We start from the raw sequence: 26,568 nt of genomic DNA, 5'->3' as shown, positions 1-26,568 counted from the left end.
TCAAACAAAAATGCAAGTAACAATCCAAGTTAAAACATTTTATTAATGGGTAAACATTTCAACTTTAGCACACTTAGGAGTTGACATTACATTGAACTGTTGAGGCCAGTCTTTTCTCCACCTGCAGATGAAGACATGGTTATAAATGAACAAAAAACACTTACAAAAAAAATGGGATGATAAACACTTAACAATAAAATTAGGAAAGAAACACAGAAAATAAAATTAGGAGATAAAAACTGGGAGGATAAACACTTAGAAAAAAATGGGGGGAATAAATACAGTAAATAAAATTAGAAAAAACTGGGAGGATAAACACTTAAAAAACTGGGAGGATAAACACTTAGAAAATAAAAATTGGGAGGATAAAAACTTAGAAAAAAATGGGGGGAATAAACACTAAAAAATAGAAAAAATTGGAAATATAAATTTAGAAAAAAAACTGGAAATATAAACACTTGGAAAATAAAAAATGGGATGATAAACACTTAACAATAAAATTAGAAATAAAAACTGGGAGGATAAACACTTAGAAAATAAAAACTGGGAGGATAAACACTTAGAAAAAAATGGAAATATAAATTTAGAAAAAAAACTGGGAGGATAAACACTTAGAAAAAAATGGGGGGAATAAACACTTAGAAAATAAAATTAGAAAAAAAAATGGGGGAATAAACACTTGGAATTCCTGCTCCAACGTTAAATGAGACCCTTCTTACCTTAAAGATCTAGTCAAAGAGCTGTGGAAATGAATGGCCAGTGAAACATCACCATGATGATTTAGGCTTTTATTTAATTTGGATTTTCAGAAGAACAGAGACACCATATGATGCAAGGGAGACATCTTCAAGTGGGCAACCTGCGAGGAAGATCTCTCGGGCCTGTTGCGTGCAAAAAAAAAAAATAGCAAAGGTTAGAATATATAGAGACTGGCGATTCAACAGATAGGCTTAGTTGTTTTTTTAGGGGGAAATAGTTTTATCTTGATGCTTAACAGGGAAAACTTGATTTAACCAAGGTATTTGGGGGTTGCCAAACAATTACAGGATAGAGAAATCTTACAAGAAATTTAATAAACGATCAAGATAAATAATGAAAATAAGTTAGCGAGTGCTAAGTGCTATTTTCCCTTTTCCAGACAATGCGATTAAATATACAGACTGACGTTAACAGCTAGGACAAGGGTGTCAAACCCGGGTTGGTTCGCGGGCCGCAATAACGTCAACTCGATTTCACGTGGGCCGGACCATTTTTGAAATAAGATTTTGATGTTTTTTTCCATTTAAATTGGATTTAAAAAACTGCATCAAAAGCCCTAAATATTCAGTTTTTTTTATTGTTTGAGCTTTTCTTTCATGAGTGGAAATATCTTATAATAATTTGTTTTTCATTTCAAAAGGAAACAAATTTTTTTGGGAATATTTTCAATATTATAGTGGAAAACAGAATTTATATATATATTTTATGTATTCTTAAATTTTACTAAATGCTTTTTGAACTAAAAACAAAGAAAAAATGGATTAAAAAATGGAATTATTGATTTAAAAAGGGGAAAATTAGGAAATATAATATACATGTATAATCTTCATTTGAATTTGATCCTAACACAGAGTCAGCACTCATGATTTACTTTCTCGGGCCGCATAAAATAACGCGGCGGGCCAGATTTGGCCCCCGGGCCGCCACGTTGACACCCTTGAGCTAGGAGAAAGTTGGCTTAACAGTTTTGTATACGGCGATTAAATATACAGACTAACGTTAACAGGTAGGCGAAAGTAGGCTTAACAGTTTTGGATTACTGATTTTTTTTGTAAAAAATACAATTACAAATCGGAAAAGGGTGTTTAGCAATCGCAATGAAAACGCTCATTAAATACAAGACAACAGTCTGCATGTCATTCGGCGTTGTTTGATTAAATTTAAAGTCTTGCTACACGACTCCAATAATGGAGAGAAAACAGACAACATACTTTTTAAGCCAAATCGTGACGCTAACGCTAATGCTAACTAGTAACATACGGCACACAGCCGGTCGAAGAAGCCCAAACTTAAATTTTCGACGGTGTGTTAAATCTGGCATTAAACTAAGAGATTTGTAGACGTTTCGGGCTCAATTGATTGCTGAAAAATCTCCCAATAGTGTGATAAAAACGCATTTTGGCCAGTGAATTGCTCTAATCCTTACCCCGATGGTGTGATCGTCGACGGTCAGCGTGGAAAAGGCTTGCAAAAGGAACAGTTACTGCGCATGCGCTTAATTTAACTCAGTTGCGTCAACAATGGGCGTAACCACATTGAAAGTGGAAAAGATGGTGGCTTGCTTACCGCGCTCCAAGAGGTGATTTGTCATCCATACTCATTGTCTATGTTTTGAAGATGACGTAGAATAGTCGTGAGTTTTGTGGTCTTGATGCTGTAAAACAGTACGTATTAGCAGTGGTGTGCCGTCAGGGCCTTCAAGGCCTTCTCTGCTGGCCTAAGAAATATCTGAATCATATATTATATTTTGTCCATCAATACTTATTACATAATTCCAAATTGTCTGTTAGATTCCTTTCATTGCTTTCCCCCTGGTTGCACTGCTTCCAGATGTGTGTATATTGAAGCATTTAACCCATGTGTCAAAGTGCCGGCCCGGGGGCCAAATCTGGCCCGCCGCATCATTTTGTGTGGCCCGGGAAAGTAAATCATGAGTGCCGACTTTCTGTTTTAGGATCAAATTAAAATGAAGAGTATAGATGTATATTACATTTCCTGATTTTTCCCCTTTTAAATCAATAATTGTCATTTTTTAATCATTTTTTTCTGTTTTTAGTTAAAAAATCATTTTGTAAAATCTAAAAATATATTTAACAAAAGCTAAAATAAACATTGTTTTAGATCTATAAAAAACTGAATATTCAGGGCTTTTAATCCATTTAGAAAAATATATATAAATATTTAAATACTATACATGGTCATTTTTGCAAGAAAAAAGCCTTAATATACATGGCCATTTTTGCAAGAAAAAAGCCTGACTATACATGGTCATTTTTGCAAGAAAAAAAGCTTTACTATACATGGTCATTTTTTCAAGAAAAAAGCCTTACTATACATGGTCATTTTCTCCCAAAAAAGCCTTACTATAAATGGTCATTTTTGCAAGAAAAAAGCCTTACTATACATGGTCATTTCTGCAAGAAAAAAAGCTTTACTATACATGGCCATTTTTGCAAGAAAAAAGCTTGACTACATGGTCATTTTTGCAAGAAAAAAAGCTTTACTATACATGGTGATTTTTGCAAGAAAAAAAGCCCTACTATACATGGTCATTTTTGCAAGAAAAAAAGCCTTACTATACAATGTATAGCAAGGTTTTTTTTCTTGCAAAAATGACCATGTATAGTAAGGCTTTTTTTCTTGCAAAAATGACCATGTATAGTCAGGCTTTTTTTCTTGCAAAAATGACCATGCATAGTAAGGCTTTTTTCTTGCAAAAATGACCATGTACAGTAAGGCTTTTTTCTTGTAAAAATGACCATGTATAGTAAGGCTTTTTTAATACATGGTCATTTTTGCAAGAAAAAAGCCTTACTATACATCATCATTCCCCCCCAAAGCCTTACTGTACATGGTCATTTTTGCAAGAAAAAAGCTTTACTATACATGGTCATTTTTTACAAGAAAAAAGCCTTACTATACATGGTCATTTTCCCCAAAAAAGCCTTACTATACATGGTCATTTTTGCAAGAAAAAAAGCCTCACTATACATGGTCATCATAAATATTCATGGACAAAATATAATAAACATCAGTCTATGTTTCAGATATTATTTTAGACCAACAGAGAAGGCCTTGCAGGCCCTGATGGTCCACCACTGAGTTATTGTATACAATACAATGAAGCATTCTTTGCGTGTCATATTTTAAACTTTTAATGGCTTGGAATAATTGTGAGTAGATTTAAAATACTAAGTCAAATGTTACTCAATATTTGGTGAAATTGGTTTACCAGTGTATATGCGTGTATACACACACACACACACACACACACATACATACATACTACATAAAAACTTACAGTCTGGGAGATATTGTGGCTTACCTCGCTCGTGTTGGGAAGCATCCATAATCAATTCCCCGTAGATATTAATAACATAGCGGAAAAGAGAAAACCATGATGGCAAATACAATACATACACATACGTACACGTATGCCTACATACATACGCCACACGTGTGGCGTCGACCTCCTGGTTGAAACAATTTTGCAGTGCCGAAGTCGAGAAATCAACCAGCGAGTTCCTCCAAGACCACTGGGAAGGAGGGCAGGTGTGGTTCGAATCCCGGTTGGGAATCATTTTTCCCTTACATAGAAACAACCTTGTGTAGTCAAGACTTTGCAATAATGCCAAGGTAAAGTGTGGCCACTTCATGGTGTAGAGGTTTTTTCACTTGACTGTCATGTGGGCAGGTGTGGTTCGACTCCCGGTGTGGAGTCATTTTCCCTTAAATAAAACAACTATGTGTAGTCAAGGGTTTCCAATAATGTCAAGATAAAGTGTGGCCATTCGTGGTGTAGTGGTTCCCTTCCCTGACTGCCATGTGGGCAGGTGTGGTTCAAATCCCATTTGGGAATCATTTTTCCCTTAAATAGAAACAACCATGTGTAGTCAATACTTTCCAATAAAGACAAAGTAAAGTATGGCCACTTCATAGTGTAGAGGTTTGTTCACCTGACTGCCATGTCGGCAGGTGTGGTTCGAATCCCAGGAAGGAATCATTTTTCCCTGAAATAGAAACAACCATGTGTAGTCAATGCTTTCCAATAAAGACAAAGTAAAGTGTGGCCACTTCATAGTGTAGAGGTTTGTTCACCTGACTGCCATGTGGGCAGGTGTGGTTCAAATCCCAGGTATGAATCATTTTTTTCCTTAAATAGAAACAACCATGTGTAGTCAAGACCTTCCAATAATGACAAAGTAGAGTGTGGCCACTTCATGGCGTAGAGGTTTGTTCACCTGACTGCCATGTGGGCAGCTGGGGTTCGAATCCCGGTGTTGCTTAACTGATAACTACACTATGTAGTTCAGTATATGGCTGAACCTTTTTTCATTAAAACAAAGACATAGTCATTTTTTTCAGCAAAACAATTTTCCAGTCAGCCGAAGTCAATTTCCTCACCCCATTGAACAAAACACTCTCTCGTGCATGTCTCAACTGACACACACCCATAAAAAAAACCCCAACATACACACGTTATTTGGCAAACCAGCCCGAGTTGTTTGCTCATCCCCTCCCTTTGTAGAGGAACTTGTAGCTGAGAAATCCAAGAGCACTTTGACCCTGTTCTTCTTAAACTTACTAGTTGCTCCATAGATTGTTAATAATAAACCACAAAAATACATATTCCACTGGCTCACCTTGTCCAATAGGAACGCACGGCCAGTAGCTCCAGTGAAACGGGTGGAGTTCAGATCTGCTCTACAACATTAGTAATCCAAAAAACAACACATCATTACACGGATGGCACAATAAACATGCCTTTTTTTGTGTCCCTTTCCTGTTTGAAACGGCAATGCCAGTTTAGCGTACAAAGGGGCACACGATGTGTGTGATACCTTATCGTAAGATAAAAATGCTCTTTTAATCGTGCCCCAACGTACATCTATTGATATTTCATTAGAGTAGAGTTATACTACAATTTAGAAAAATGTATATTCCAAGGAATAGTAACTTTTAAAGTATTTTTATTCAGAATAAAGGAGTTTTTATTTTGAACTAGCTATATAAATTGTATGCCATGTGCCTTAAATGCAACTCCATGATACAATATAGCATAGACAAGGACGACAGTCTAACTACCAAGTCCACCTCCAAGTTAAGGACCTCTAGTGGAGACAATACGTTGAACAGATTATCTTGTTGTGGCACTAAAGTGACCTACTACAACTACACCGTTGGACCAGATGTTCAATTTTCAGACTGTACAACAAGGTTTTTTTTTGTTATAAATTAAGGAATGTATTCTGTTTTGCTTTCTTATTTCAGGCAGGGTCATCATAATACATGAGAAAAAATATTCATGAGAATCCCATGCACAGTACTTTATCTTAGTTCGCCACCACATGTTCATAATCAGTTATTCATTCACCTTGAGGGATGATAAGAAATCATATCTTCAGGATTGTACGCATGATGGGAATTCAGGGTTTTTCTCTTTAAGAAATGAAAGCACAGAACATGATGCTCCTTTATAAATGGTTAGTTTATACAATCAAGTCATATCTTAGTGTTGCTTATGTTATGTAGTCAAAGTTCTGCCCCACAAAAATCTTGTGATATTATTTTTCACGCCGATATTGACATTTTGAAAAATCCTAGCCAAGTTTAACTACTACTAATAAACACTATTTTTTTAATTAAGAGTGGCTGATACTACTAGAAAGGCATGACATAGATATTGATAAATGGCATCACACAATACAGCACAGTATATTAGATAAGTAATTTGACCTCCCTTTAGCTTTCAAAACAAAAAAATCTAAAGTGTGATGACGGCATAAAAAATGAGCAGACTATCATAACAACAATTTCATGTATTTTGAAAGTGTCGCATGCATTTGAGTGTTACCACACCTGTTCACCTGAAAAACGGGTTCTTTTCACATATGAAAAAACTGAAACGTGATTTTTATAGCTGTTGATGACAGCTAATCTAATATAACAGCATCATGTAATGGGGCAACACACTAATACTTTACTTTTATCCATAAGGAAGTGAATACTCTCAAGGTCAGACAAGCAGGGAATGTGCTGGTTTTAAAGTCCAGGTCAAGGTTATTTTTCTACAAAACAATTTAAAATGCTTATCTGTGCCAAAATTTTACAATCATAATAATATACTGTTAAAGGTGGTTCCTTCTAAGCATTTTTTTTAAGAAAACAACATACTGCGGGAACCCACTTACTAAGATCCAAAACAAAAATGAAGTGCCAGTAAAGTTACTAAAGCATTTTCATTCGGGCATTCAGCACTAGAAAAACCTACGTAATAATAATAATACCGTAGCAAAATTACAATGATTAATGTGTTAAGGATTAGTCCACTTTCACTATATGGAAATAAAACGCCATTAAGTGTCTAATCAGAGTAATGGCTTCTCTTATCCAACGACATGCTAAGAACAAGTGCGAAAGGCCCACCCCATCCAACATTTATGATATATGATACGACAAAGCCCAGGTACAACTGATAATAGATATTCAGTCCTGAGCGTCTGACAGTGAAAGCAGAAGAAAGAATTTGGGGGATGATCGATTTGGATTAATTCTAGAAAAAGATCACTAATATTTAGAAACAAGATGATTCCTCTGCTTCTTATAGCCACCTTCCTTGAGCTCTCTTGGACAACAGGTCCGTTTTTAAATCATTTTTATATGTGTTGGATTTGGGAATATTCATTGGAAAAGTGAGGATAAAGAAATGTGGTCAATGTATAGAAATATTGGATTTATTTTCTCTCACCAGTTAATGGGCTGCCTTGTGATCAGATGCTCCAGCACCCTCCTTTGAATGGTATTTGCAGCAGACTCTGTTCAATCACATTCAACAGAATTTAAAAAGATGCATGATTATTCAGATTTTTTTTTTTTTAAATCTTTAGTAAACAGTGTACAGCCTGCAGATGTGGAAGTTTTAGCATCGATTGGACTGCATAGACACAGGTGAGTTTTATCATCACACATTTGTGTCATAATCTGCAAACAGTCAACATGTTCTTTTCCATTGTAGCACTGAGTTGTCCACTGTAATATCAAGACTTCAAGGTGAACTTTTTTTTAGCACAGCATGTTTTAGATGAAACATGCACATTTGAACTACTACTCAGAACTTGTGTACTAGTTCTCTTTTCTTCTTTTCTATCAGAGCTGATGTATACGTTCAGTCCTGGACTGGTGGATGCGTATTTGGGAGAAACTAACATGAATGCCCCTCCGTTTGGAAGAGAATGGTAAAAATATTTGTCTAACATATAATAAAAGTTTACATTTTACAAATGTTCTGCTTGTAGGACACTGCTTGAGCAAGCAGAAAAGGCATCTTTCTACCTCCAAAACAGTCAGGTACAATTTGTAATCCATACTTTATATATGATACGCTTGTCTTTTAAAATATAAATCCTTTCAAATTCTTATCTTGATTTTTTTTTAGCAATCTTGGAAGCTGCTTCTACTTTTTGTGCAAGTGGATCAATTCTGTGCTTGCAACCAGCAGGAGGTAAATGTGCATACAAAATAGAGGTCTACTCCCACAATGCTCATTTTAATAATGGTGAATCTAATGGAAAAGTTTAAAAAGGTCAATTTCAATTGGAATGACGAGATGTACAGATAATTTAACTTTAGATTATCGATCATCTCAACGGTACAATCAGCATCTTGCATCAAATAATGCCATAAAAGCGGAGCTAAGAGTCCATTGATGGCTGCTGTGAGATAAAGAAAAGGTTCAGGTCACCTTGATGCACGTTGTGCTTGTCTTTGCAGGTTCGGGCCGTTATCACGTCAATGATCGGTGAGGTGGACGCTGCCTTGGCGCTGCTGCGTGCTCAGGTTGGCATTCTATCAACTGATCTCATGTTATCAAAAGTGACGTCATTCTTGATTGGTCTGACCGTCCAATTGTCCTACAGTTGAAGAAGACTCTTGTCAGTGTTGCATTATGGGATGGAAACAGCAACAATCTGCAAAGCAAGTATGTGTTTAGGGAATTATTTCAGTAGAGTATCTCACAAAAGTGATCTTATCCTTCACACTTTTGTAAATAAAGTATTTTTTATGCATGTTTTCATAGGACAAACAATTTGAAAACTACACTTGGCTAGGAAAGAAAGTAATACTAAGCAGCTTATAAATCCAATGTACTCTCTAATACACAGAGTACTTTACATTGCTGCATAGTGTGAAATATTCAGTATTGTTAATTTATTCCCATAGAATAAAATGTACAAAGATGTGCACTCATTTCTAGCACATAACGACATATGACACGTCTCATCTTTGCTTTTCTTTGCTCCTAACCAGTTTCAATAATGTTGTAATGACATCCATATTATGGATACACATCACAATCAAGTGTTTTTTTTAATGACAGGATGTGTGCATGCGTAGGAAATAATCAAGGTGGAGAGATTAAACTTCGAAAAGCCATGTTGACCCACACTCTGCAGGTATATTGTATTTTAATGTTTATCTTTTCATCTTTAAATCTTACGCTTGGAAAATTAGGATTGCATAATTAACATTGTGCACAATATTTTGTAGGTAGGTCAGTAAAGTATTAGTCAATTAGATAAGAAACCATGCAGAGCACATAATTAATTAATGGTGCAATTCTGTATAAGACAATTCAATAAGGTGTAGTACAGGGCGCATGAGGGTTCTCCAGGTGCTAAACTACTGATTCTCGTAATTACATAGTTTTTAGTGTGCTTTTTTTTGGAAGGGTGGCTTGAAATAGAGACGACAAATTTTCACAAGATAGGAATTATATGTGACGGCGCTAAATACGGGTGATGTGATATAAAAGATTTAGATGTGCATACATCATGTACAGCCGTTGTAAAAACAAAAGATAACATTCGCTCCCTGAACAATAACAGATAAGGCTACTTGTCTAAACAATTAGTGTCCTTTTATGTTTGTGCAAAGAACATTGATAATTTGAAAGCACACTTTTTTAAAACAGAATTTCTCACCCTTTTTAGCCATCGAAATGTCTCTTTTTCAGAATCTATTGCTGAAACTGCAATGATTGCCTTTTTATCCATTAAATTTCTGGAACTCAAGGCATTTTTTTTCTTCTTTTAGGTGTCTTTGTATGAACTTCTTTTGAAGAGACACTGGTACAATGACAAAGATGATTTCAGCGTCATCCTGCAAGATAAACCTCTCATCACATACTTCTCTTCATCTAATGTGAGTCCTCTTACATCTTTCTGTCACTGAAGTAAGGAGAATTATTACAATGTTATTAAGGAGCCAAAGAATATTTTTAGGTGACGATATTCACTTTTACTGAGAAGCTACCATGCTGACTGAAAACTCTCTTTACAGTGCTTTAACAATGCCACAAGTGGCCTAACATCCTAATCACAAAAAGGTTGTTTTGTAACAAGCATAGCGCCAAGTGCATAATATTGATTGGTGCCTTACACACAGATTGGGAAGCCTCTATCTGGGTCAAGAGCGTCACAAGAGATTGATAAACTGACAGTGCAGTTGTGGACGAACCTGGTGAGGACCAACCAAAGTGTCAGCAATGCCCCCTTCCGTTCAAGCACACTCACTCGGCCATTGTTGTGTCAATCCTGTGTTTCAGTTGCAGCCTGCAAGTGACAAACATAACACAGACGACAATGGAAATGTAATTGCTTTGCAATGTCCAACTGTGGTGAGTACCGACGAGGTTGAGGTGTTATAAAGGGAGCAGCACAATAATGGGGTTGCGTTTGATGGAACTATTTTGTAACCATCATTTGGGGAATAATTCAAGTGGGCCGTCATGTTAAATGATGGTAGTAGAAATCATGAATATTCACGTTACCTAGTGGGATGGATGTGAATGAGCCAGTGCCATTGAACAGCTCAGTTGGAGTTAACTTTAATGAAGCTTCAATACATATGTATTTAATCTTAAAAAATCGGAATTATTTCTTTTAATACTTGATTTGGTAAATTGAAGTTGAAATTGTTATATTTATGAAAATTATTTTTCTATGTAGTTGGATTACAAATTAATTTTTATTGTAATATATTACTATATTTACAGATTTTCAAAAAATATTTAAACTTTTCTTATTATAAATCCCAGGTGCAATTTGAAGCTTTTCTTCCCAATACAATTCTGATTTTATTTTAAATATTTTCTGACAAAATTACAACTTTACAATTCTGTTTAATCAAATGGATATAAATATGTATTTGTTACTACATTCCTGTATTTTCAACTTGGGTTGAAAGATTGCAAAAAAGTGTATGTGTCAAGTGTCTAAAATTAGGATGGATCATCTTTGTCTCTCTTTGCCCTCCCCTGAAAAGGACCGTCCCTTCCTCAGGACGGAGGGAAACTCTCCTACAAATCACGGTGGCAACACAGATGCTCTCATCTATTCAGTAAGTGGTCTTTTGTGTCACTTTGAGCCAAATGGGAGCCTTTGAGGCAATGTTGTGTGCTTCTTGTTTAGTTCTGATTCTTGATGTGTTGTATTCCTCTGCTCAGAATATGGGCACACCGATGCCCTGTGACGACTTCAGCCCTTCGGACTCAATACCTACCTCTGGTAAGTGGCTAGAATGTGGCGTTAGCATTTATTTTTTAATTAATTCATTTCCCAAATCAAATCCCATTGCTGAATTGCACAGTTGACTATTTCCTAAAACTGAACGCCCATGTAATAATATTCAAAGATGTCAACCCACATTTTCACTCTCTTATATTTCTCTCTAGTTGAATAATTAGAGAATAAAAAGTAACATAACTAAAAATATATACCATAGATTTAGTATATTTGAATATCTGTATTGGTTACTTCCCACCACTGATGAATTATCTCCAAGTTTTCTTTAGTTTATTGCCCTGTCTAGTACATTGCACGTGTGCCGCTTAGTTAATAAATCTGAAATTGTACCTGTTGCTCTTTGTATTTTATCAGTGCATAAACTCAGGCCAGGAGATATCAGAGTGGTTGCTGCTGTGGGAGACTCTTTGACGGTAAGTGAATCTGATCGTGGTTTCAAAAGGGCAGAAGAAGCTGTCAAAAGATTGTAAAGGTGTTGTGTTAAGGGATATATAGAAATGGAACGTTTCGAACAGCAGATAAGTCTCTATTGCTTATCAGAAAATGTAAATAAAACAATGTTTTGTATCATTCTAAAAGAGAGATAGGTCCGTGTAGTTCATATATTTAAAACAATGGATTTTGAAAGTAGGCCATAGGACAAATGGAGAAAATATTAATCTGTTTTAGTCATTTCCATCTTAACAATAGTTGAAACAATTGAAATTTGGCTTTAATATATATAACAGTTTTAGTTTATATACATTGCAATGTGACATAAGTGAGGTTTTAAGTCGACAGTTTTTCATAAATCATATTTAAAAATATATATATGGAAGAATGTTTTTTTGTTTTTTTTGTTTTGATTTTTGGTCACAGGCAGGGAACGGAATTGCCTCCAGCACGAGCAACGTTCTGGATGTGCTGACTCAATACAGAGGTTTATCCTGGAGGTGCTTCAAACTTTGCTTTTTTTTTCAAGATTAAAAAAAAACCATTTACTACAGGCTGCAAAATGTAACATTTTAATGCTTCATTTAGTGTTGGTGGAGATGACAACCTCACAACTGTAACAACTCTGCCCAGTAAGACTTTTTTTAAAATAATTCTTGATTTTAATTGATTGTATTATATTGAAATCTTGAAACTGTTTTTATGTTCTAATAGATATATTAAAGCATTATAATGCCAATCTTACGGGCTACTCTGTTGGAAAAGGGAAACAATTTACACCTCAGGCTTTTTTCAACCAGGCTGTTGCTGGAGCAAAAAGCAAGTAAGTCATCCCAGATACTAGCTCACTGTCATTATTTGTTTTAAACTAGAAAATGGTCCTTCTTTGAGTCTTGGTTTGGCTTCACGAGCACAGGACAACCTATTATGGACCTGTTGAGCTACTGTATGTGCTTCATGCTAATTGAATTATCATAAGAATTGGTCTCTGCATGTGTTTGTCATGATAAAGGGACATGCCAGCTCAAGTGCGAGCTCTTGTGGCAAGGATGAAGAATGACTCTGTAAGTACACAAATCTGTTCCATGAGAAATCGAGTAAAGAACAAAACAAAATTTACTTCTGCAGAAAAAAAGTTAAAGGATAATAGTGTATGTAAGATACACTATAAAATTCCTCCTCTGAACATTTTCCATCTTTAAAATTCTTCTGTCATAGCGCATCAACTTTGATTTAGACTGGAAAATCATCACTGTATTTATCGGCGGAAATGACATCTGCGACTACTGCTACAATTCTGTAAGTACTTCTAATTTGAAAGAAAGAGAATGAAAATAGTTGACTGCTTGATTTCACATCTTTACAGCACTTATATTCCATGGAGAATTATGTGAAAAATGTCCAAGAAAGTCTGGATTTACTTCACAAAGAGGTAAAAGTAGACAAAATGCCGCTCAACTATCTCCACATGGTGGTTTGACTGATCTGGATTACCGTGCATCTGTGCCAGGTGCCCCGAGCTCTGGTTAACTTAATCGAACCCCTGCACATTATCCCGTTGAGAGAAATGCATTTGGATGCCTCATTAAAATGCCCTACCTGGCTGGTTAAGTGAGTATCAGATCACTACTGCAGTTTAAAGCCCCACTACATTCAAAATTAGCCACTCATACACAGAAGAAAAAAATGTGTCAGCCATAACTATCCTGACTCCAATTCTTCTCCTAATGTTGTACAGGAATTAAAAAAAAAATGACATCAACTAACACTCCAAAATAATTATAGCTTTGTAGTCTTAAATGTTGATCAAAAGTGGTGCATAAGTTACATTCCACAAAAAAAAAACCATGCAATATTAATGTCAACCACTGAATATCAACACTGTGCTTAAAATACTAAAAAAATCTAAATCTGAAAAATCTAAACATATTGCTATAAATTAGTCTTCTTCCCTGCTAACTTCAGATAATTTTAGCAGAATTATTTTAGCTAGAGATACAATGCACATTTTATATTTATGGGGGATTAGTTACCATTTATTGCAAATTTTCTGGTGTTGATTTGTATTCTGCTTTATAGGAAAATAACTTTTATGAATCATAATCCCCAATGGGATGAAAACAAAATGTCAACTCGTTCATATAAAACAGTAAATTACGCTATTTAACATGTCTTCCCATTGCCTCCTTTTTCCTTCTTTTGCAGTATTCTATGCCCATGTGTAATCCAACCAAAGACCACCTCGACAGCAATGGAAAAACTAGAGGCACTAAATAGAAATTATCAGGTAACGCAGAATATAAAGCCAAACTGCGTGACGTGATGGAACGATTATACTGCCGTCTGTTTCACAGTCCATGCTGAGCGAGCTGATCGAATCCAGTCGTTACGACACTCGGACCGACTTCACGGTGGTCATCCAACCTTTTTTCCGAGACATCGTCGTCCCCAAACTACCGGTCGGTAGTTGTATCATTTAGATCTCACTTCAAGCATAAAAAAATGACTCGATACTAAGTTAAAGTCATAGGTGACTTCTTGTATGTAAATAAATTGAATTTCTGATCGTTATTCTGTTCCAGGATGGCCGCCCTGATCGCTCTTACTTCAGTGCCGACTGTTTCCACCTGAGCCAGAAGGCCCAAACTCAGATGGCACGCTCCTTATGGAACAATATGGTAGCAGTCTGACACACTACGATATTCCCCTTTAACCTATAGTTCCGTATATCTAGAATAGCTTTCAATTTACAACCCAGAAATGTTCCTACATGATTAATATTACTCTCTTTTTTTCTGATTTCCTCAGCTGGAACCACTTGGAAACAAAACATCTGTACAGAATTTTACCACAGACCTGAAACTGAAATGCCCTTCAAAGGTGGGACAGTTAAAGTAAATGATCTTACCTAAGTATTGTGCGCAGTAACACGCAGTGATATTGAAATCTTTATCTTTGTGTTCATAGACTTCACCATTCATCCGAACCTATCATAACAGCAATTACACGTATGCTGGTCCTGAACCAACACCAGCACCCAATAAAGTAAGCATATACAAAATATATTGCATTTACAAAGTACTTTACAGACACGACATGATGCATCTAAACACCAATTGGACTGAACCACAAAAATGATCTCTGCAAATTGATCATAGTAAAATGTCTGCCTTTGAACCCATTGACGAAAAGTTTTTTTAAGAATGACATTTTCTCCAGAACTGGGGAAGTGACTTTTTTTGTGTGGACCTTGTACCATCACCCTCGGAGCCAACTTCAGGTGAGATACAGTGGACAACCAGGAAATCTTTTGAAACAATTCATGACATTCTCCTTGTATTTTTATAGTTCACAAGCTAAGACCAGCAGACATTAAGGTGGTGGCAGCATTGGGAGATTCCATAACGGTTAGTTTCAAATGTATAGAATGAATGAATAACTGACAACAGCAACACCATTAATTATCATTAAACCACCTTATCAGTTAGTTATATAGCTTTCTCACGAAGTCGCTGTGACTACTGATAAATTAATGGTCCTTTGTTTTATGGCTACTTACATTTTCCCTTTCTCTGTCTATCATTTGGACCCAGGCCGGCACTGGTGCGAAAGCAAAGAATCTTTTAGAGCTCAGCAGAGAATACAAAGGCGTGTCTTGGAGGTAAACTACACCAACCAAGGATGCTGAATGATGCTGTCTTGAATGGATAACCATGCTATTTTTTTTCTTTTGTCTTTTCATACAGTATTGGAGGGGACCGCAGTTTAGATACCGTCACAACGCTACCAAGTATGGATCACACAGACCACTTTTATCTAGAGCAGGGGTGTCAAACCCAGTTTGGTTGGCGGGCCACATTCATGGTGACCAGATCTCATGAAACACAGAAAAACATTGATTAAAAAAGTACAATTATTGATTTAAAAGGGGGAAAATCAGGAAATTTAATAGACACCTATACTCTTCATTTTAATTTGATCCTAAAACAGAAAGTCGGCACTCATGATTTACTTTCCCGTGCCACACAAAATGATGCGGCGGGCCAAATTTGGCCCCCGTCCCGCCACTTTGACACATGTGATCTACATTATTTAAGTGTTACAATGTCGTCTGACGAGTTGTTCTTCAACCTTCAGAAACAGTCAGAAAATAACCAGAATCCTACTTTTTCTATTTAATTCTTGCTTGGTAGGACTAGTTGGAACATGACAATGATAGGTAGTGAGCAAGATTCTGGTTTCTAATCTCTGCTCAGGCTGATTTACCATTTCACCTTTCCCCATTGTTTTCATGTTCTCGTTTGATTTGTTTATTTTTAACAGGTGTATTTGTGTGTTTTCTCAGACATTTTAAAGAAGTTCAATTCGGCCCTGAAAGGCTTCTCTAAAGGTCAGGGTTCAAGACAGAAGGGCTTCAACATGGCTGCAGCAGGAGCCAAAGCCTTGTATGTTAACGTTTACTTCTTACTTGCTTTTAAAATTGGATTCAAATAGGAATATAACACAAATATTAGAAAGTGTTATTGTTCCAATAAACTAACTAACTGTAAAAGAGTAGTACTTACATGATTGTAGTTGTCTGCCTCATGTTATTCTTGCATCTGATCATAACAGGGACATCCAAAGCCAAGTGGAAATTCTCATAAAAGCCATGCGAGAACACGAGGTAAGTCCTCTAAAAAGAAGAACACACATTTATTATACTTTATAGTTATTGAGAATCATATGTGAATCTGTTCATACAGGATGTGAACTTTAACAAGGACTGGAAACTTTTGACAATATTTGTTGGAGGGAACGACCTTTGCCATTATTGCACTGATCAAGTAAGTGCTTTAACACACACACACACAAAAAACATCCAAATATATTTCAGATATTATAGATTCCATTCCCGAGAAATATTTCCCTTTATAGTGAAGCAATCACGTGATTATGCAACTTTAATTTCAACAGAATAATCTGTCGCCAAGAAATTACAGTCACAATCTGATGCTGGCTTTGGACAAACTTTACCAGGAGGTAAATTGTATAATAATATCACAAATCCAATCCTTATAGAGTCCCAATTTTTTTAAATGTCTATTCTTATGCATGCACAGGTACCCAGACTATTTGTAAATCTAGTAGAGGTCATGGAAATAGACACATTAAAACAGGTCAGGAAAGATACACTAGGATGTTCCTTACTTCAAAGGTTTGTTTTGAAAGTCAACATTCATTTTCTTGATCTTAGAACACACTTTCAAGTGTTTTGTTTTCTTTCATTTCCTCCAGAACTTCCTGTCCTTGTGTTATTAACCCAACTGAAAACTCCCCAGAGATTGAGAACATTAAACAAATCAATCTTGACTACCAGGTATATTAAAACTGTATTCATGACCATATTTCCGCTGGATTAAAAAAAATACACTTTCCCCCATAGACTGAAATCCATCATCTAATATCCGGATCTCGTTATGATGGGAAAGAAGACTTTGCTGTTGTTCTGCAGCCATTTTTACATAACTCCTTCATTCCTCATATAGGCGTAAGTTTAGGAAATATATGATATATTTAATTCAACTTGTAAAATTAAAAACAAATGTTTTCTTTGGTTTGACAAGGAGGGGGAAGCAGATACAACTTTCTTTTCTGTGGACTGTTTTCACATCAGTGAGCGAGCTCATGCTGAGATGGCCATAGGATTGTGGAATAATATGGTGAGTAATCCACCCATTAACATTTTATTGCATGATTCTTTTGCATTTTTATCATTTGAAATGCTTTTAAAATACGTTTTTTTCCATTGTTTTTTTAACAGTTGGAACCTGTTGGCAGGAAACAGGCGTATAACAACTTCACTTATGACCGCTCCAAGATTCACTGTCCTACTCAGGTATAGAAATCATGTGCAAAGGAGCATTGATACTAAGACGTTTCCTTTTATTTTTTACACAATAGGTCAATTCAATTTCCCGAATACGGGATGAATAAAGTTATCTAATCGAATTCTGGTATGAAAGCAGGAAATAAGCATGTAAAGTCAGTAAAAGCAATGCAATGAAGTGAAAACTATTGAATATTATGCATCTTACAATATAGTGATGTACTTACATGTCAGCCTCAGTTTTGGGGTCCTGGGTTCAAGTCCAGGTCGGTCCACCTGTGTGGAGTTTGCATGTTCTCTCCGGGCCTGCGTGGGTTTCCTCTGGGTACTCTGGTTTCCTCCCACATTCCAAAAACATGCATAGTAGGCTGATTGGACACTCTAAATTGCCCCGTGGTATGGGTGTGAGTATGCATGGTTGTCCGTCTCCTTGTGTGACAGCTGGGATTGACTCCAGCACCCCCGTGACCTTAATGAGGATAAAGTGGTTCAGAAAATGAGATGAGACTTACATGTAATGTATCTGTCTCTACATTATCATTACACAATAACAATAAAAAAGAATGTCGATCTCTGCTTAGTCAGTCATAAAAAATAAAAAAAAATAAAACATTGACCCTCTGTACTATTACATCAACAAATTCTCATGAACTGAACCACCTTTAAAGTTAGTTCAATACATCTAGTTATACAATATGAAGTTATGAACCCAGTTTATTCATACGAGTTGTTAGTATATATATTTTTAATTTCCCAATGAATGCTAAGGAGATTTAGGTAAGGGGAAGAAGATAATTAACTATAATTCATATATCATTTGGTGTTTTTGAATGACAATGCTATGATTTTAAATGCCTTACAGTATGCCCATCTAGTGAATTGAAATTAACTGTCCATATTTTCCCCCTCTAATAGGACAGTCCATTCATCTTTACCAAAGTCAACAGTGCACCAAGTCCACCCGAGACATCCACAACTTCCCCAACCAGTAGTACACAAACAACAACTACATGGCAAAGCAGTACAACACCATCATTATTCGTGCCTCGGTGCGCACCCAATCAACCGGTGTGGGTTCCAGTTGTAGTTGGACTTGTTGGTTTACTGCTGGGCATTATCACTACCTGGCTCGTGGTCACTTTTGTGATACATAAAAGAAAAACAGAAGATCCTGTAGCAATGAAAATAACAGGATTGTAAATGCAATGAATGAGTGGCTTCAGTGCCAGTATGGTGCATATTTGGCTGTGTTGTGCGAGGACATGCGATAGGAACAAAGGAATAACTAAAGGAGGCATACCTTGCACCAGTTAAAATTGGGATAAAACCCTTTTTAAAGCACTTTGGTTCCAAAATGTCCAATGAGGTGCAAATAGTTCTATTTTTCCCCCACTACTCATTGTTGTCAAATATGTATATGGCCATGAATATTGAAATCTTTTCCAAGTTTATCTTATGACTGATTTGAATATATGTATTTATTTCTTGTGTTATTTTTGTAGTTTTTCTAATATATAAATACAATAAGGATCATTCAAGCTAAGGATTGTAGCTTTGTTATTAAACCAATAATGTTTACAAGTGATATACTTCTTTTTTCTTAGTTCAGGTGTATGAACAGTAAAATAAAAAAAAAAAAAACTGTTACATACAATATAATATGTCCTGGACAGAACACTATAATAACTAATTAATTTTGGTATTCACCTTTCCTTGTAGGAAAACAACAAATTGTGCAACAAGAGATGAAACATTAAGCACCAGAATTCAAACGGTTTAGAGAAGAACAGCCTAGGTTCTCACTTGGGAATACTGACATAACCGTATGAAGATAATGAGCAGATATTTTATTGTTAAATAAAATTTACAGTTGACTCACTGCTCTACATTAAATATAAAATACATACCCATTGCAGTTACACCAATGACTGACATTAGTACAACATACTACTCAGTCAGATTTGAGGGCTTGCAGCACCGACTGAGGCACTCTGCTGGCGTAGTATTCATGATTTCGGAGCGTCGCGAGCACGCCGGCGGAGTTCATTCGCTTCACGTTAGCATCATACTGGTATGGATTATTATGCATGTCTGTTAGTTTACCTGGTAGAGAAAAAGAACATGTAAAGTTGAAAATTATTTTAATTATGATGTCCTTGCTGTTTGCAAAAAAATGATTTTTCATACCTCCAACACAGTGCAGGAAAACTTCAGGAGCACACGTGTCCCACTTTTTGGTTCCTGGACTTGCAAAGACGTAAGCAGACGCCTTGCCCTCAATTAGTTGAATGATCTACAGACAGATGACCTACTCGTTAAAACTTATCAAGTTGAGATAGAAAAGTTTGTGTGTAAAAGAATCTCAAATCCCTTATTTAAAACATCACCTACAGTCTGATTTTTTTTTAAAATAAGGCAACTATTTCAGCTAAGATTTTCTGTCTTTGCAAATGTAAATAATAATCCATTTTTCATTTGAATAAAAAAAACAAGCAATAGACCACACTCCCTACCTTGTTTCCAGCTCCGCCCACTCTAATAACCTCATGAGGTTCCATTGCATTGACACAGTCTGTTACAATCTTGTTGCTATGAGAACGGGTGGTAGTGACTATGCGTTTGTCATTCGGAACTTCTTGTAGCTGAAATCCAAAGGCACCCAGGCCGAGCATGGCCCACATGGTTCTCCCCAAGTGCGCCCCGGGCCCAACCTAACGACAGAAAAGAATCTTGAGTGACTAAAACAGAATGCATGAGTTGATGAAGAAAAAAGACAAGTTTTTAAAGTTGGGCTTGGACCTGGTAGTTATAGAAAGGCTGGTTGATGACACCTGCGATTGCTCTGCCTGCGTAGGCGATTCCAATCAGCACTGTGACATTATCGAGGAGCCCTAAAGTGCATGGCAACACAGATAGTTAAAATTTCAATTAAAACATAACAAAAAAATGCAATGTACTTTAAAGTAGAAAGCAAATCATTTCAGGACAAAATGCTTCTACTAAAACTCTAAATTAAATAAGGACAAAAGTGAGAAATAATAGCAAGGTACAAATGTGAAATGCTGGATGAATAAATTAAAACATAAAAACTAATATAAAATATGAATACTAATAATTAAAAATATAGGACAACAAATAAATGATTCAATTTAAAATGAAAGCAAAATGTGTGCTTAAAAACACCAATAACACATGTTCGTAGTAACTGGAATAACATTCTTTAACAATAATAATTCATACAAGTGATTGAAGGTGAAAACTAGAATTTTTCTATTTTGATTATAAACAAAACAGTAAAAATATAACAATTAATACTACATAAAAAAACAACGATTAGAGGGATAAGACAAAATTTTAATCCAAACCCACAATGTATGATGTAGGCTTTAAAAACAAAACAAATATACTCTATTACACACATTTTGTAATTACAGATAAAATTGCTAACTAGATTAGAAAACTGTTATTAGCATGTCACTATTTATCTGCAGTGCAGCCGCTTCATTAAATTTGAATTTAGTGACAAGCTACTTGCTATAATCATGTTAATACTATGACAAATCTATTTTAAAATATGTTTTTTTATAAACCAGACTTACCTTCAGTGTACTCCTTGGTGCCATCCACTGGATCCACCCAAACAACCAGCTGATAGAAGACAGAATCAGAAACAAACCAGTGTTCTAAATTCAAATTTCAAAACTACAAGTTGAGAGTCAAAAACTCAGTCAAAGTCCATTCAAAGTCAAGTGCAGGTAGTTGCACAAACGCGCACAGAACACAATAGTTCAGCCACATTTACTATATTATTTTTTTTTAAATCAAATGGCTATTTCAACAAATTAGTCCCGTGTCAAAACGTGTACGTTTCAACCCCTGATTTTCATTGTTGTCGTATGTAAAGAAAAATCTGAAAAACCTACACAACTGTAGTAGTTACATTTAAACATGAACCCAGTAGCAAATGTTCTACAAGTTGTTACCTCCTCCTCTTTCAATCCACTGTATTCTGCTGGACATACTTTGTGAAGAATTTCTTCTGATTGGCCATTTTCAATCAGGTCCTCTGTGACCTCCTCATCTGGAAGTTCCTGCATAGATTCATTTGAATATACTAGTTTAAATTGGATCGGTTTTCTAGGATGCTGGGGCATGCTCTGGACTCATCATCAGCCAATCACAGCCACATATAGAAGTGTTAAAAATCATTGTAGGGTCATTGCTTAACTAAGCAGGCATGTTTTAGAAACATAGGAGAAAAAAGCTGATTCTAAATTGAATTTTTTAAGACACACTCACCTCCTCACCAATAATTGTGATTTTGGGGAAACGTCTGGACAGTGAAGCACAAATGCTCTGCTGTGCAAGCCTGTCTGCTAAAGTCTGCAGATCATGAGCTCCCTCCTAAGAACAATGTAGACAAACAGGTCTCATTTTTGACATTTTAACTCAATGGCTGCATTTCACAATGCTAGTCGTCCAATCCATTTGAGGTTGGAGGTCTCACTGCCACCCTCAGTTTAAATGGATTAGAGATCAAAATCATTTCAATTCATGGGTTCACCTTTTCCACTATGCCAAGGTCTCCACGGTGGAGAACTTTCCTCACAATGTCTCCAGCTTTCTCAGCCACTGTGTAAGCCGAGGCCACCAGGCGAAGAAGCACAGCAGGACTCCCAGACATTACTGAAGTATCAAAACCCATCATTTAGTTGTCATCATAATCTCTGCTTTGATGTACTCTTTGTATGAACACATTCTATATACTGTCATATAAATTCAAAGTATATTCTCACCAATTTATAACCCTATTTACATTATTCAGAGTAATCATATGTTCTTTTTCCTTTATCATTCAAGTCTTGTATTTGTTACACACCCCACGCTTGTCTTGAAAGTCTACTCATTACTACCCTCTAGTGGTCTATATATGTAAACGAAGAAATTGACAACTGACCTGCGATCCGATTTCTGTTTTCCGTGTCTTAATCAAATAAATCCTCCAGGACAAAAAGAACACGTGCCGTTCTAAGTACGGGGTCGAATAGAAACGCCAATAGTACACAACACCCCCGTGATCCTAAAAACACACCCATTAACACGATTAACAAACATGGGTGTCCAATTCATTTAAACTGAGAGGTCTGACGGTGGATGCTTTTTTTCAGTGCCATTGACGGCGCCAGACGCCCAATCATGGTTTGGACGTCTAGCATCTTCAATGGCGTTTAAAAGAAATATCTATATTCGCGATCGCTTATTGTAGATACTCATCTGTAAAACACGTGTAACAGGAGCTCACTTAAAACACAAATGCCGAAGTACACGAGTATTACTTACCAGTAAGCCAACACAAACAAGGCCGGCTGTTATGAGTTAGTGTACATTAATTTGAAATGGACGCTAGTAGAAAAAAAACGCATCAGAAGAGTTAAGTGAGTTACAAGATAGTTAACTTCCACGAGTGAGTCTTTCGTGTAATGACTCGTTGGTAAACAAATGCGGAAGTGTTAATACTGTCATTCTTATTTGTGTGTAACCGGCGTCTTATCATATGAAAAGGCGACACTGCCTCTAGCGGTCTTTGGTGAAATTGAAAAAGGACTGTCAACAAAATGATCGCATTTTTTCCCTATTTTTGTTTAAACTTTAAACTTTCCTAAATTAAAAGCCTATTTTATTAATTCACTGTGCAGAGATTATTCAAAATATTGACCAGATTATATGAGACAAAACTCACATTTTTTTATGGTCACGTTTTGGGTAGGTAATTTGAAAACCCGAATTTCATAAAATGACATGTTTTCCTAAGTGACACAGTGATTTTGAGAAGCTATGAATTGTCAATAGACAAATGGAATTTAATGAATTCATGATTTCACATGAGGGTTCATTTGCAATTTTGGAGGCATTTCAGCTGTTTGGAAGGCGGAAGCCCATCTCTGCCTCCATCTGCTCTGCGGTGAGAGTGCCCAGTAAAGCCTGACAACCCGGATTGAAGACTGAATACGCGCTCATCTCCCCGGGCTCCCGTTCACCAGAGTCACGTAGTCCCTCGTACAACCAGTAAAAGAGAGAGATCACGAAGAAGGGCAAGCCGAAATCCAGTTCAACAAAAAACCCCAGCAGGACCACCCATAGCAAGACTTTGAGCAGGGTGATGTTGTGGAGGTTCCTCGTTGCCAACCATCTTCCCCACTTGCTTTGCAGGATCCAGTCACAATAGTCCTGCAAAAAACATGAGCAAATGAATCAACACTAACATTTGAAAGAAATATCTCTATCTTATATTGCTTGACTCAAATTTCACATGCTTTATATTAGAATATGTGAGGAAAATCGACGAAGAGTGCAAAATGTGTACACAACAACAACATAATATGCACAACATGGCATTCATGCTGAGGGTTAACATATTTTTTTTTAACATTTTAAACAGAAAAAAATGTTTGAGGGAAAACAAGTTGAAAAAAATAGTAGTATTGACACTGGCATGGACAAGAATAACTTTGTGCCTTCATCCTGGTCCTTTAAGAGAGATCTAATTAATTATGACTTTTTATGAGGCCACTACAACCTAGTTGTCATGGCAACACAATAGTCGAGCAAATCAAAATATTGTATTTCATTTCAAAAAAGGAACTTAGAAAGAATATCATGATGCCTTGATTAATTTCCGATACATGTTAAAACAATAATATAAACGATTAAAAGAGACAATAGTCACCTTTCGCTGGGATTTGGGTTCGGATTCGATTTCACACTGTGGCGTTATAGTTGCAGGCTCTTTCGTGTTTGTTGCAGGAACGGGGAAAGCAAACTGCTCCTGCATCAAAGCTTTTTTAGCCTCTCGCCGAGCCCTGAAATTTGCAAGTTTACGCTCCATTGCGAAAAGAAACGTGTCAAAATATGTTAGCTTTCGGCTAAAGTAGATCCATTTAGTCGATCGACAATACCAACGTTAACAAATGCTTTGCAACCACGTTTCAGTGACATTTCCGTGTCACCCCTGTGATGTTTACTTTTGCCAGCGTATTTGCCTGAAGTCGGACTAAGTGTCGTAAAAGCCTGTCGCAAATTAGTGCCGTGAAACGCGGAGGTTTTTAGCTTACAAGCGTCCCTTTTCATCCTTGGGTGAGTTTCATATTATAATATGCTATATAACCATACGATGTTTAAGTTCATCTGACGTATTGGGGGACTTTTGAATAAGCATAATAAGCCAGCGATCGGGCTTTTGAAACGAAAAGACGACGAACTCATCGTGATGTCAATAGTACATGTATACTAATATATAATTAACTGTACTCCCCCGCCTATAATTTACATCTGATTTGTGAAGTGTGATTGTAAATGTCGTATTTTCTGTCATTAATGTCATTCCAGATATGGCTTCTGCACCAGCACAACAGCCCACTTTGACTGTAGAACAAACCAGAGGTAACTTTAGCATCTGTGTCCTAAATCAACAAATGTATGTTGTTATTTCTTGGTTACAACTGTGACCATATTATCACCAGAATAGGTTTAAAAACATATAGACTGATTCGAATTGCACACAATTTAAAATGAAATTGTCCCTGTTCCATTTCGATGTGTCACTGTATAATACAGAAAAAAACCATTTTACAGCCTAGTAGTAAGTTAGTGTATTTACTTTAGCATAAGTGTTGGAATTTACATTATTGGAATTCCTGTACCTCAGTGGTTAGCACGTTGGTCTCACAGTTTTGGGATCGTGGGTTCGATCCCAGGTCGGTCCTCACTGCATGGAGTTTGAATGTTCTCCCAGGGCTTGTGTGGGTTTTCTCCAGGTACTCTGGTTTCTTCCCACATACCAAAAACATGCAGATTAGATAGGTATGAGTGTGAGCGTGAATGGTTGTCTGTCTCCTTGTGCCCTGCGATTGGCTGGCTACCGATTCAGCTTGCCAGAAGTCAGCTGGGATCGGCTCCAGCACCCTGCGTGTGGATAAGCGGTACAGAAAATGAATGAATTTCTGTACCTTTAGGTTGGCACACGGACAAGGCTTAATTAAAGGAGGGCCTATATCAATTCATGAGACTTTGTGTAAGGTCAGACATGTTCTTGTGTGTCTCAGTGGTGCTTAGCGAGGTGATCCAGGCATTCTCCGTGCCAGAAAATGCAGTGAGAATGGAGGAGGCACGAGAGAGTGCGTGCAACGATATGGGCAAGATGCTTCAATTGGTTCTCCCTGTGGCCACGCTAATTCAACAGGAAGTCATCAAAGCATACGGTTTTAACAACGAAGGAGAAGGTGAGACCAAAATGCTTGAGCGTACCCAATATGGTACAGTTTAAAATACATGATACTACAAAAATTAAAAGTGTGGCTTTGCAACAAGTTGCTTCTATTATATGGCACCAGACTAGATAGAAGTGTTTAACTCTTTGGTTGCCATTGAGGGCGTATAGGTCAAACCTAAATTGGTTATTAAATGGCACAGAATGAGTATTTAGAGCCTATTTTGGGGGTTTAAATCAATTGCACGTCTATCCTAGTCCATGAACTAACCTTGGATTTCTCATTTAAGGTGTCCTCAAGTTTGCTAGACTGGTGAAGATGTATGAAACCCAGGACCCCGAAATAGCTGCCATGTCTGCTAAACTCAAGGCTCTCCTTCTGCCACCGCTTTCAACACCACCCATAGGGAGCGCTATCACAGCCTCATAAAATATATTTATTCCAAAATGTCTGCAGGATTTATGGAAATGCTGTTATGTCTCTTTTTTCAAGGCCTTAATTTTGAAGGCTGCTATTAGGTCAGTTTTTTTAAACACATGCAAGTGTTTGTTGTATTTATCATTTTTTTTTAAGATTTCCATGATCTGCATTCCAATTGTTTTCTATGCTCTACGTCAATAAATGCCATTGTGTTGTATTTTTGTAATGGATTCTGTTG

At 36.6% G+C, this 26,568-nt stretch overlaps 5 protein-coding genes across 6 annotated transcripts; 2 read left to right on the top strand and 3 right to left on the bottom strand.

The window, feature by feature from the left end:
• Nucleotides 1-23: 23 nt before the first annotated feature.
• LOC144064228 (uncharacterized) lies at nt 24-18,807 on the bottom strand. Of its 2 annotated transcripts, XM_077586569.1 has the most exons (15): nt 18,701-18,807; nt 17,871-18,112; nt 16,340-16,449; nt 11,673-11,795; nt 10,276-10,370; nt 9,741-9,918; nt 8,501-8,669; nt 6,134-7,574; nt 5,403-5,463; nt 4,858-4,912; nt 4,716-4,769; nt 4,085-4,627; nt 2,326-2,413; nt 720-881; nt 24-121 (listed from the first exon to the last, which is right to left on the bottom strand). In XM_077586569.1, exons 8-12 carry the CDS (start codon nt 6,154-6,156, stop codon nt 4,512-4,514), a joined length of 309 nt encoding a protein of 102 aa, XP_077442695.1. In that variant the 5' UTR covers nt 6,157-7,574; nt 8,501-8,669; nt 9,741-9,918; nt 10,276-10,370; nt 11,673-11,795; nt 16,340-16,449; nt 17,871-18,112; nt 18,701-18,807; the 3' UTR covers nt 24-121; nt 720-881; nt 2,326-2,413; nt 4,085-4,511. The 2 variants fall into 2 exon arrangements, 1 of the variants encoding a protein (XP_077442695.1); XR_013296738.1 differs by lacking the exons at nt 2,326-2,413; nt 4,085-4,627; nt 4,716-4,769; ... (8 more) ...; nt 17,871-18,112; nt 18,701-18,807 and adding an exon at nt 2,186-2,259.
• Nucleotides 2,315-19,238, top strand: LOC144064995 (phospholipase B1, membrane-associated-like). The gene is made up of 42 exons (XM_077587927.1): nt 2,315-2,338; nt 7,511-7,558; nt 7,647-7,707; nt 7,775-7,809; nt 7,910-7,994; nt 8,055-8,106; nt 8,195-8,260; nt 8,530-8,595; nt 8,676-8,737; nt 9,137-9,212; nt 9,853-9,960; nt 10,204-10,278; nt 10,364-10,435; nt 11,083-11,157; nt 11,264-11,324; nt 11,697-11,755; nt 12,201-12,274; nt 12,363-12,406; nt 12,489-12,597; nt 12,787-12,838; nt 12,993-13,073; nt 13,141-13,206; nt 13,285-13,385; nt 13,980-14,061; nt 14,129-14,233; nt 14,357-14,452; nt 14,583-14,654; nt 14,742-14,819; nt 14,994-15,054; nt 15,123-15,181; nt 15,368-15,435; nt 15,521-15,564; nt 16,120-16,219; nt 16,389-16,440; nt 16,520-16,600; nt 16,731-16,796; nt 16,877-16,971; nt 17,052-17,133; nt 17,200-17,304; nt 17,381-17,476; nt 17,578-17,652; nt 18,559-19,238. The coding sequence occupies exons 2-42, from the start codon at nt 7,534-7,536 to the stop codon at nt 18,841-18,843; spliced, it is 3,207 nt and encodes a 1,068-aa protein (XP_077444053.1). The 5' UTR covers nt 2,315-2,338; nt 7,511-7,533; the 3' UTR covers nt 18,844-19,238.
• On the bottom strand, nt 19,184-23,326 carry bpnt1 (bisphosphate nucleotidase 1). Its single transcript, XM_077586565.1, has 9 exons — nt 22,984-23,326; nt 22,208-22,329; nt 21,943-22,047; nt 21,627-21,734; nt 21,243-21,291; nt 20,443-20,534; nt 20,157-20,354; nt 19,831-19,936; nt 19,184-19,746 (listed from the first exon to the last, which is right to left on the bottom strand). Exons 2-9 carry the CDS (start codon nt 22,325-22,327, stop codon nt 19,595-19,597), a joined length of 930 nt encoding a protein of 309 aa, XP_077442691.1. The 5' UTR covers nt 22,328-22,329; nt 22,984-23,326; the 3' UTR covers nt 19,184-19,594.
• Nucleotides 23,327-23,483: 157 nt separating this feature from the next.
• Nucleotides 23,484-24,922, bottom strand: saysd1 (SAYSVFN motif domain containing 1). The gene is made up of 2 exons (XM_077586567.1): nt 24,371-24,922; nt 23,484-23,871 (listed from the first exon to the last, which is right to left on the bottom strand). Exons 1-2 carry the CDS (start codon nt 24,527-24,529, stop codon nt 23,557-23,559), a joined length of 474 nt encoding a protein of 157 aa, XP_077442693.1. The 5' UTR covers nt 24,530-24,922; the 3' UTR covers nt 23,484-23,556.
• Nucleotides 24,637-26,547, top strand: grcc10 (gene rich cluster, C10 gene). The gene is made up of 4 exons (XM_077586568.1): nt 24,637-24,777; nt 25,030-25,083; nt 25,746-25,922; nt 26,200-26,547. The coding sequence occupies exons 2-4, from the start codon at nt 25,032-25,034 to the stop codon at nt 26,337-26,339; spliced, it is 369 nt and encodes a 122-aa protein (XP_077442694.1). The 5' UTR covers nt 24,637-24,777; nt 25,030-25,031; the 3' UTR covers nt 26,340-26,547.
• Nucleotides 26,548-26,568: the final 21 nt, after the last annotated feature.

The sequence above is a fragment of the Stigmatopora argus genome, chromosome 19 (genome assembly GCF_051989625.1).
Source record: "Stigmatopora argus isolate UIUO_Sarg chromosome 19, RoL_Sarg_1.0, whole genome shotgun sequence".
In the NCBI taxonomy this organism is placed as follows: domain Eukaryota; kingdom Metazoa; phylum Chordata; class Actinopteri; order Syngnathiformes; family Syngnathidae; genus Stigmatopora; species Stigmatopora argus.
Note: the sequence above shows the minus strand (reverse complement) of the source record. Positions and strands in the feature narration are given on the sequence as shown.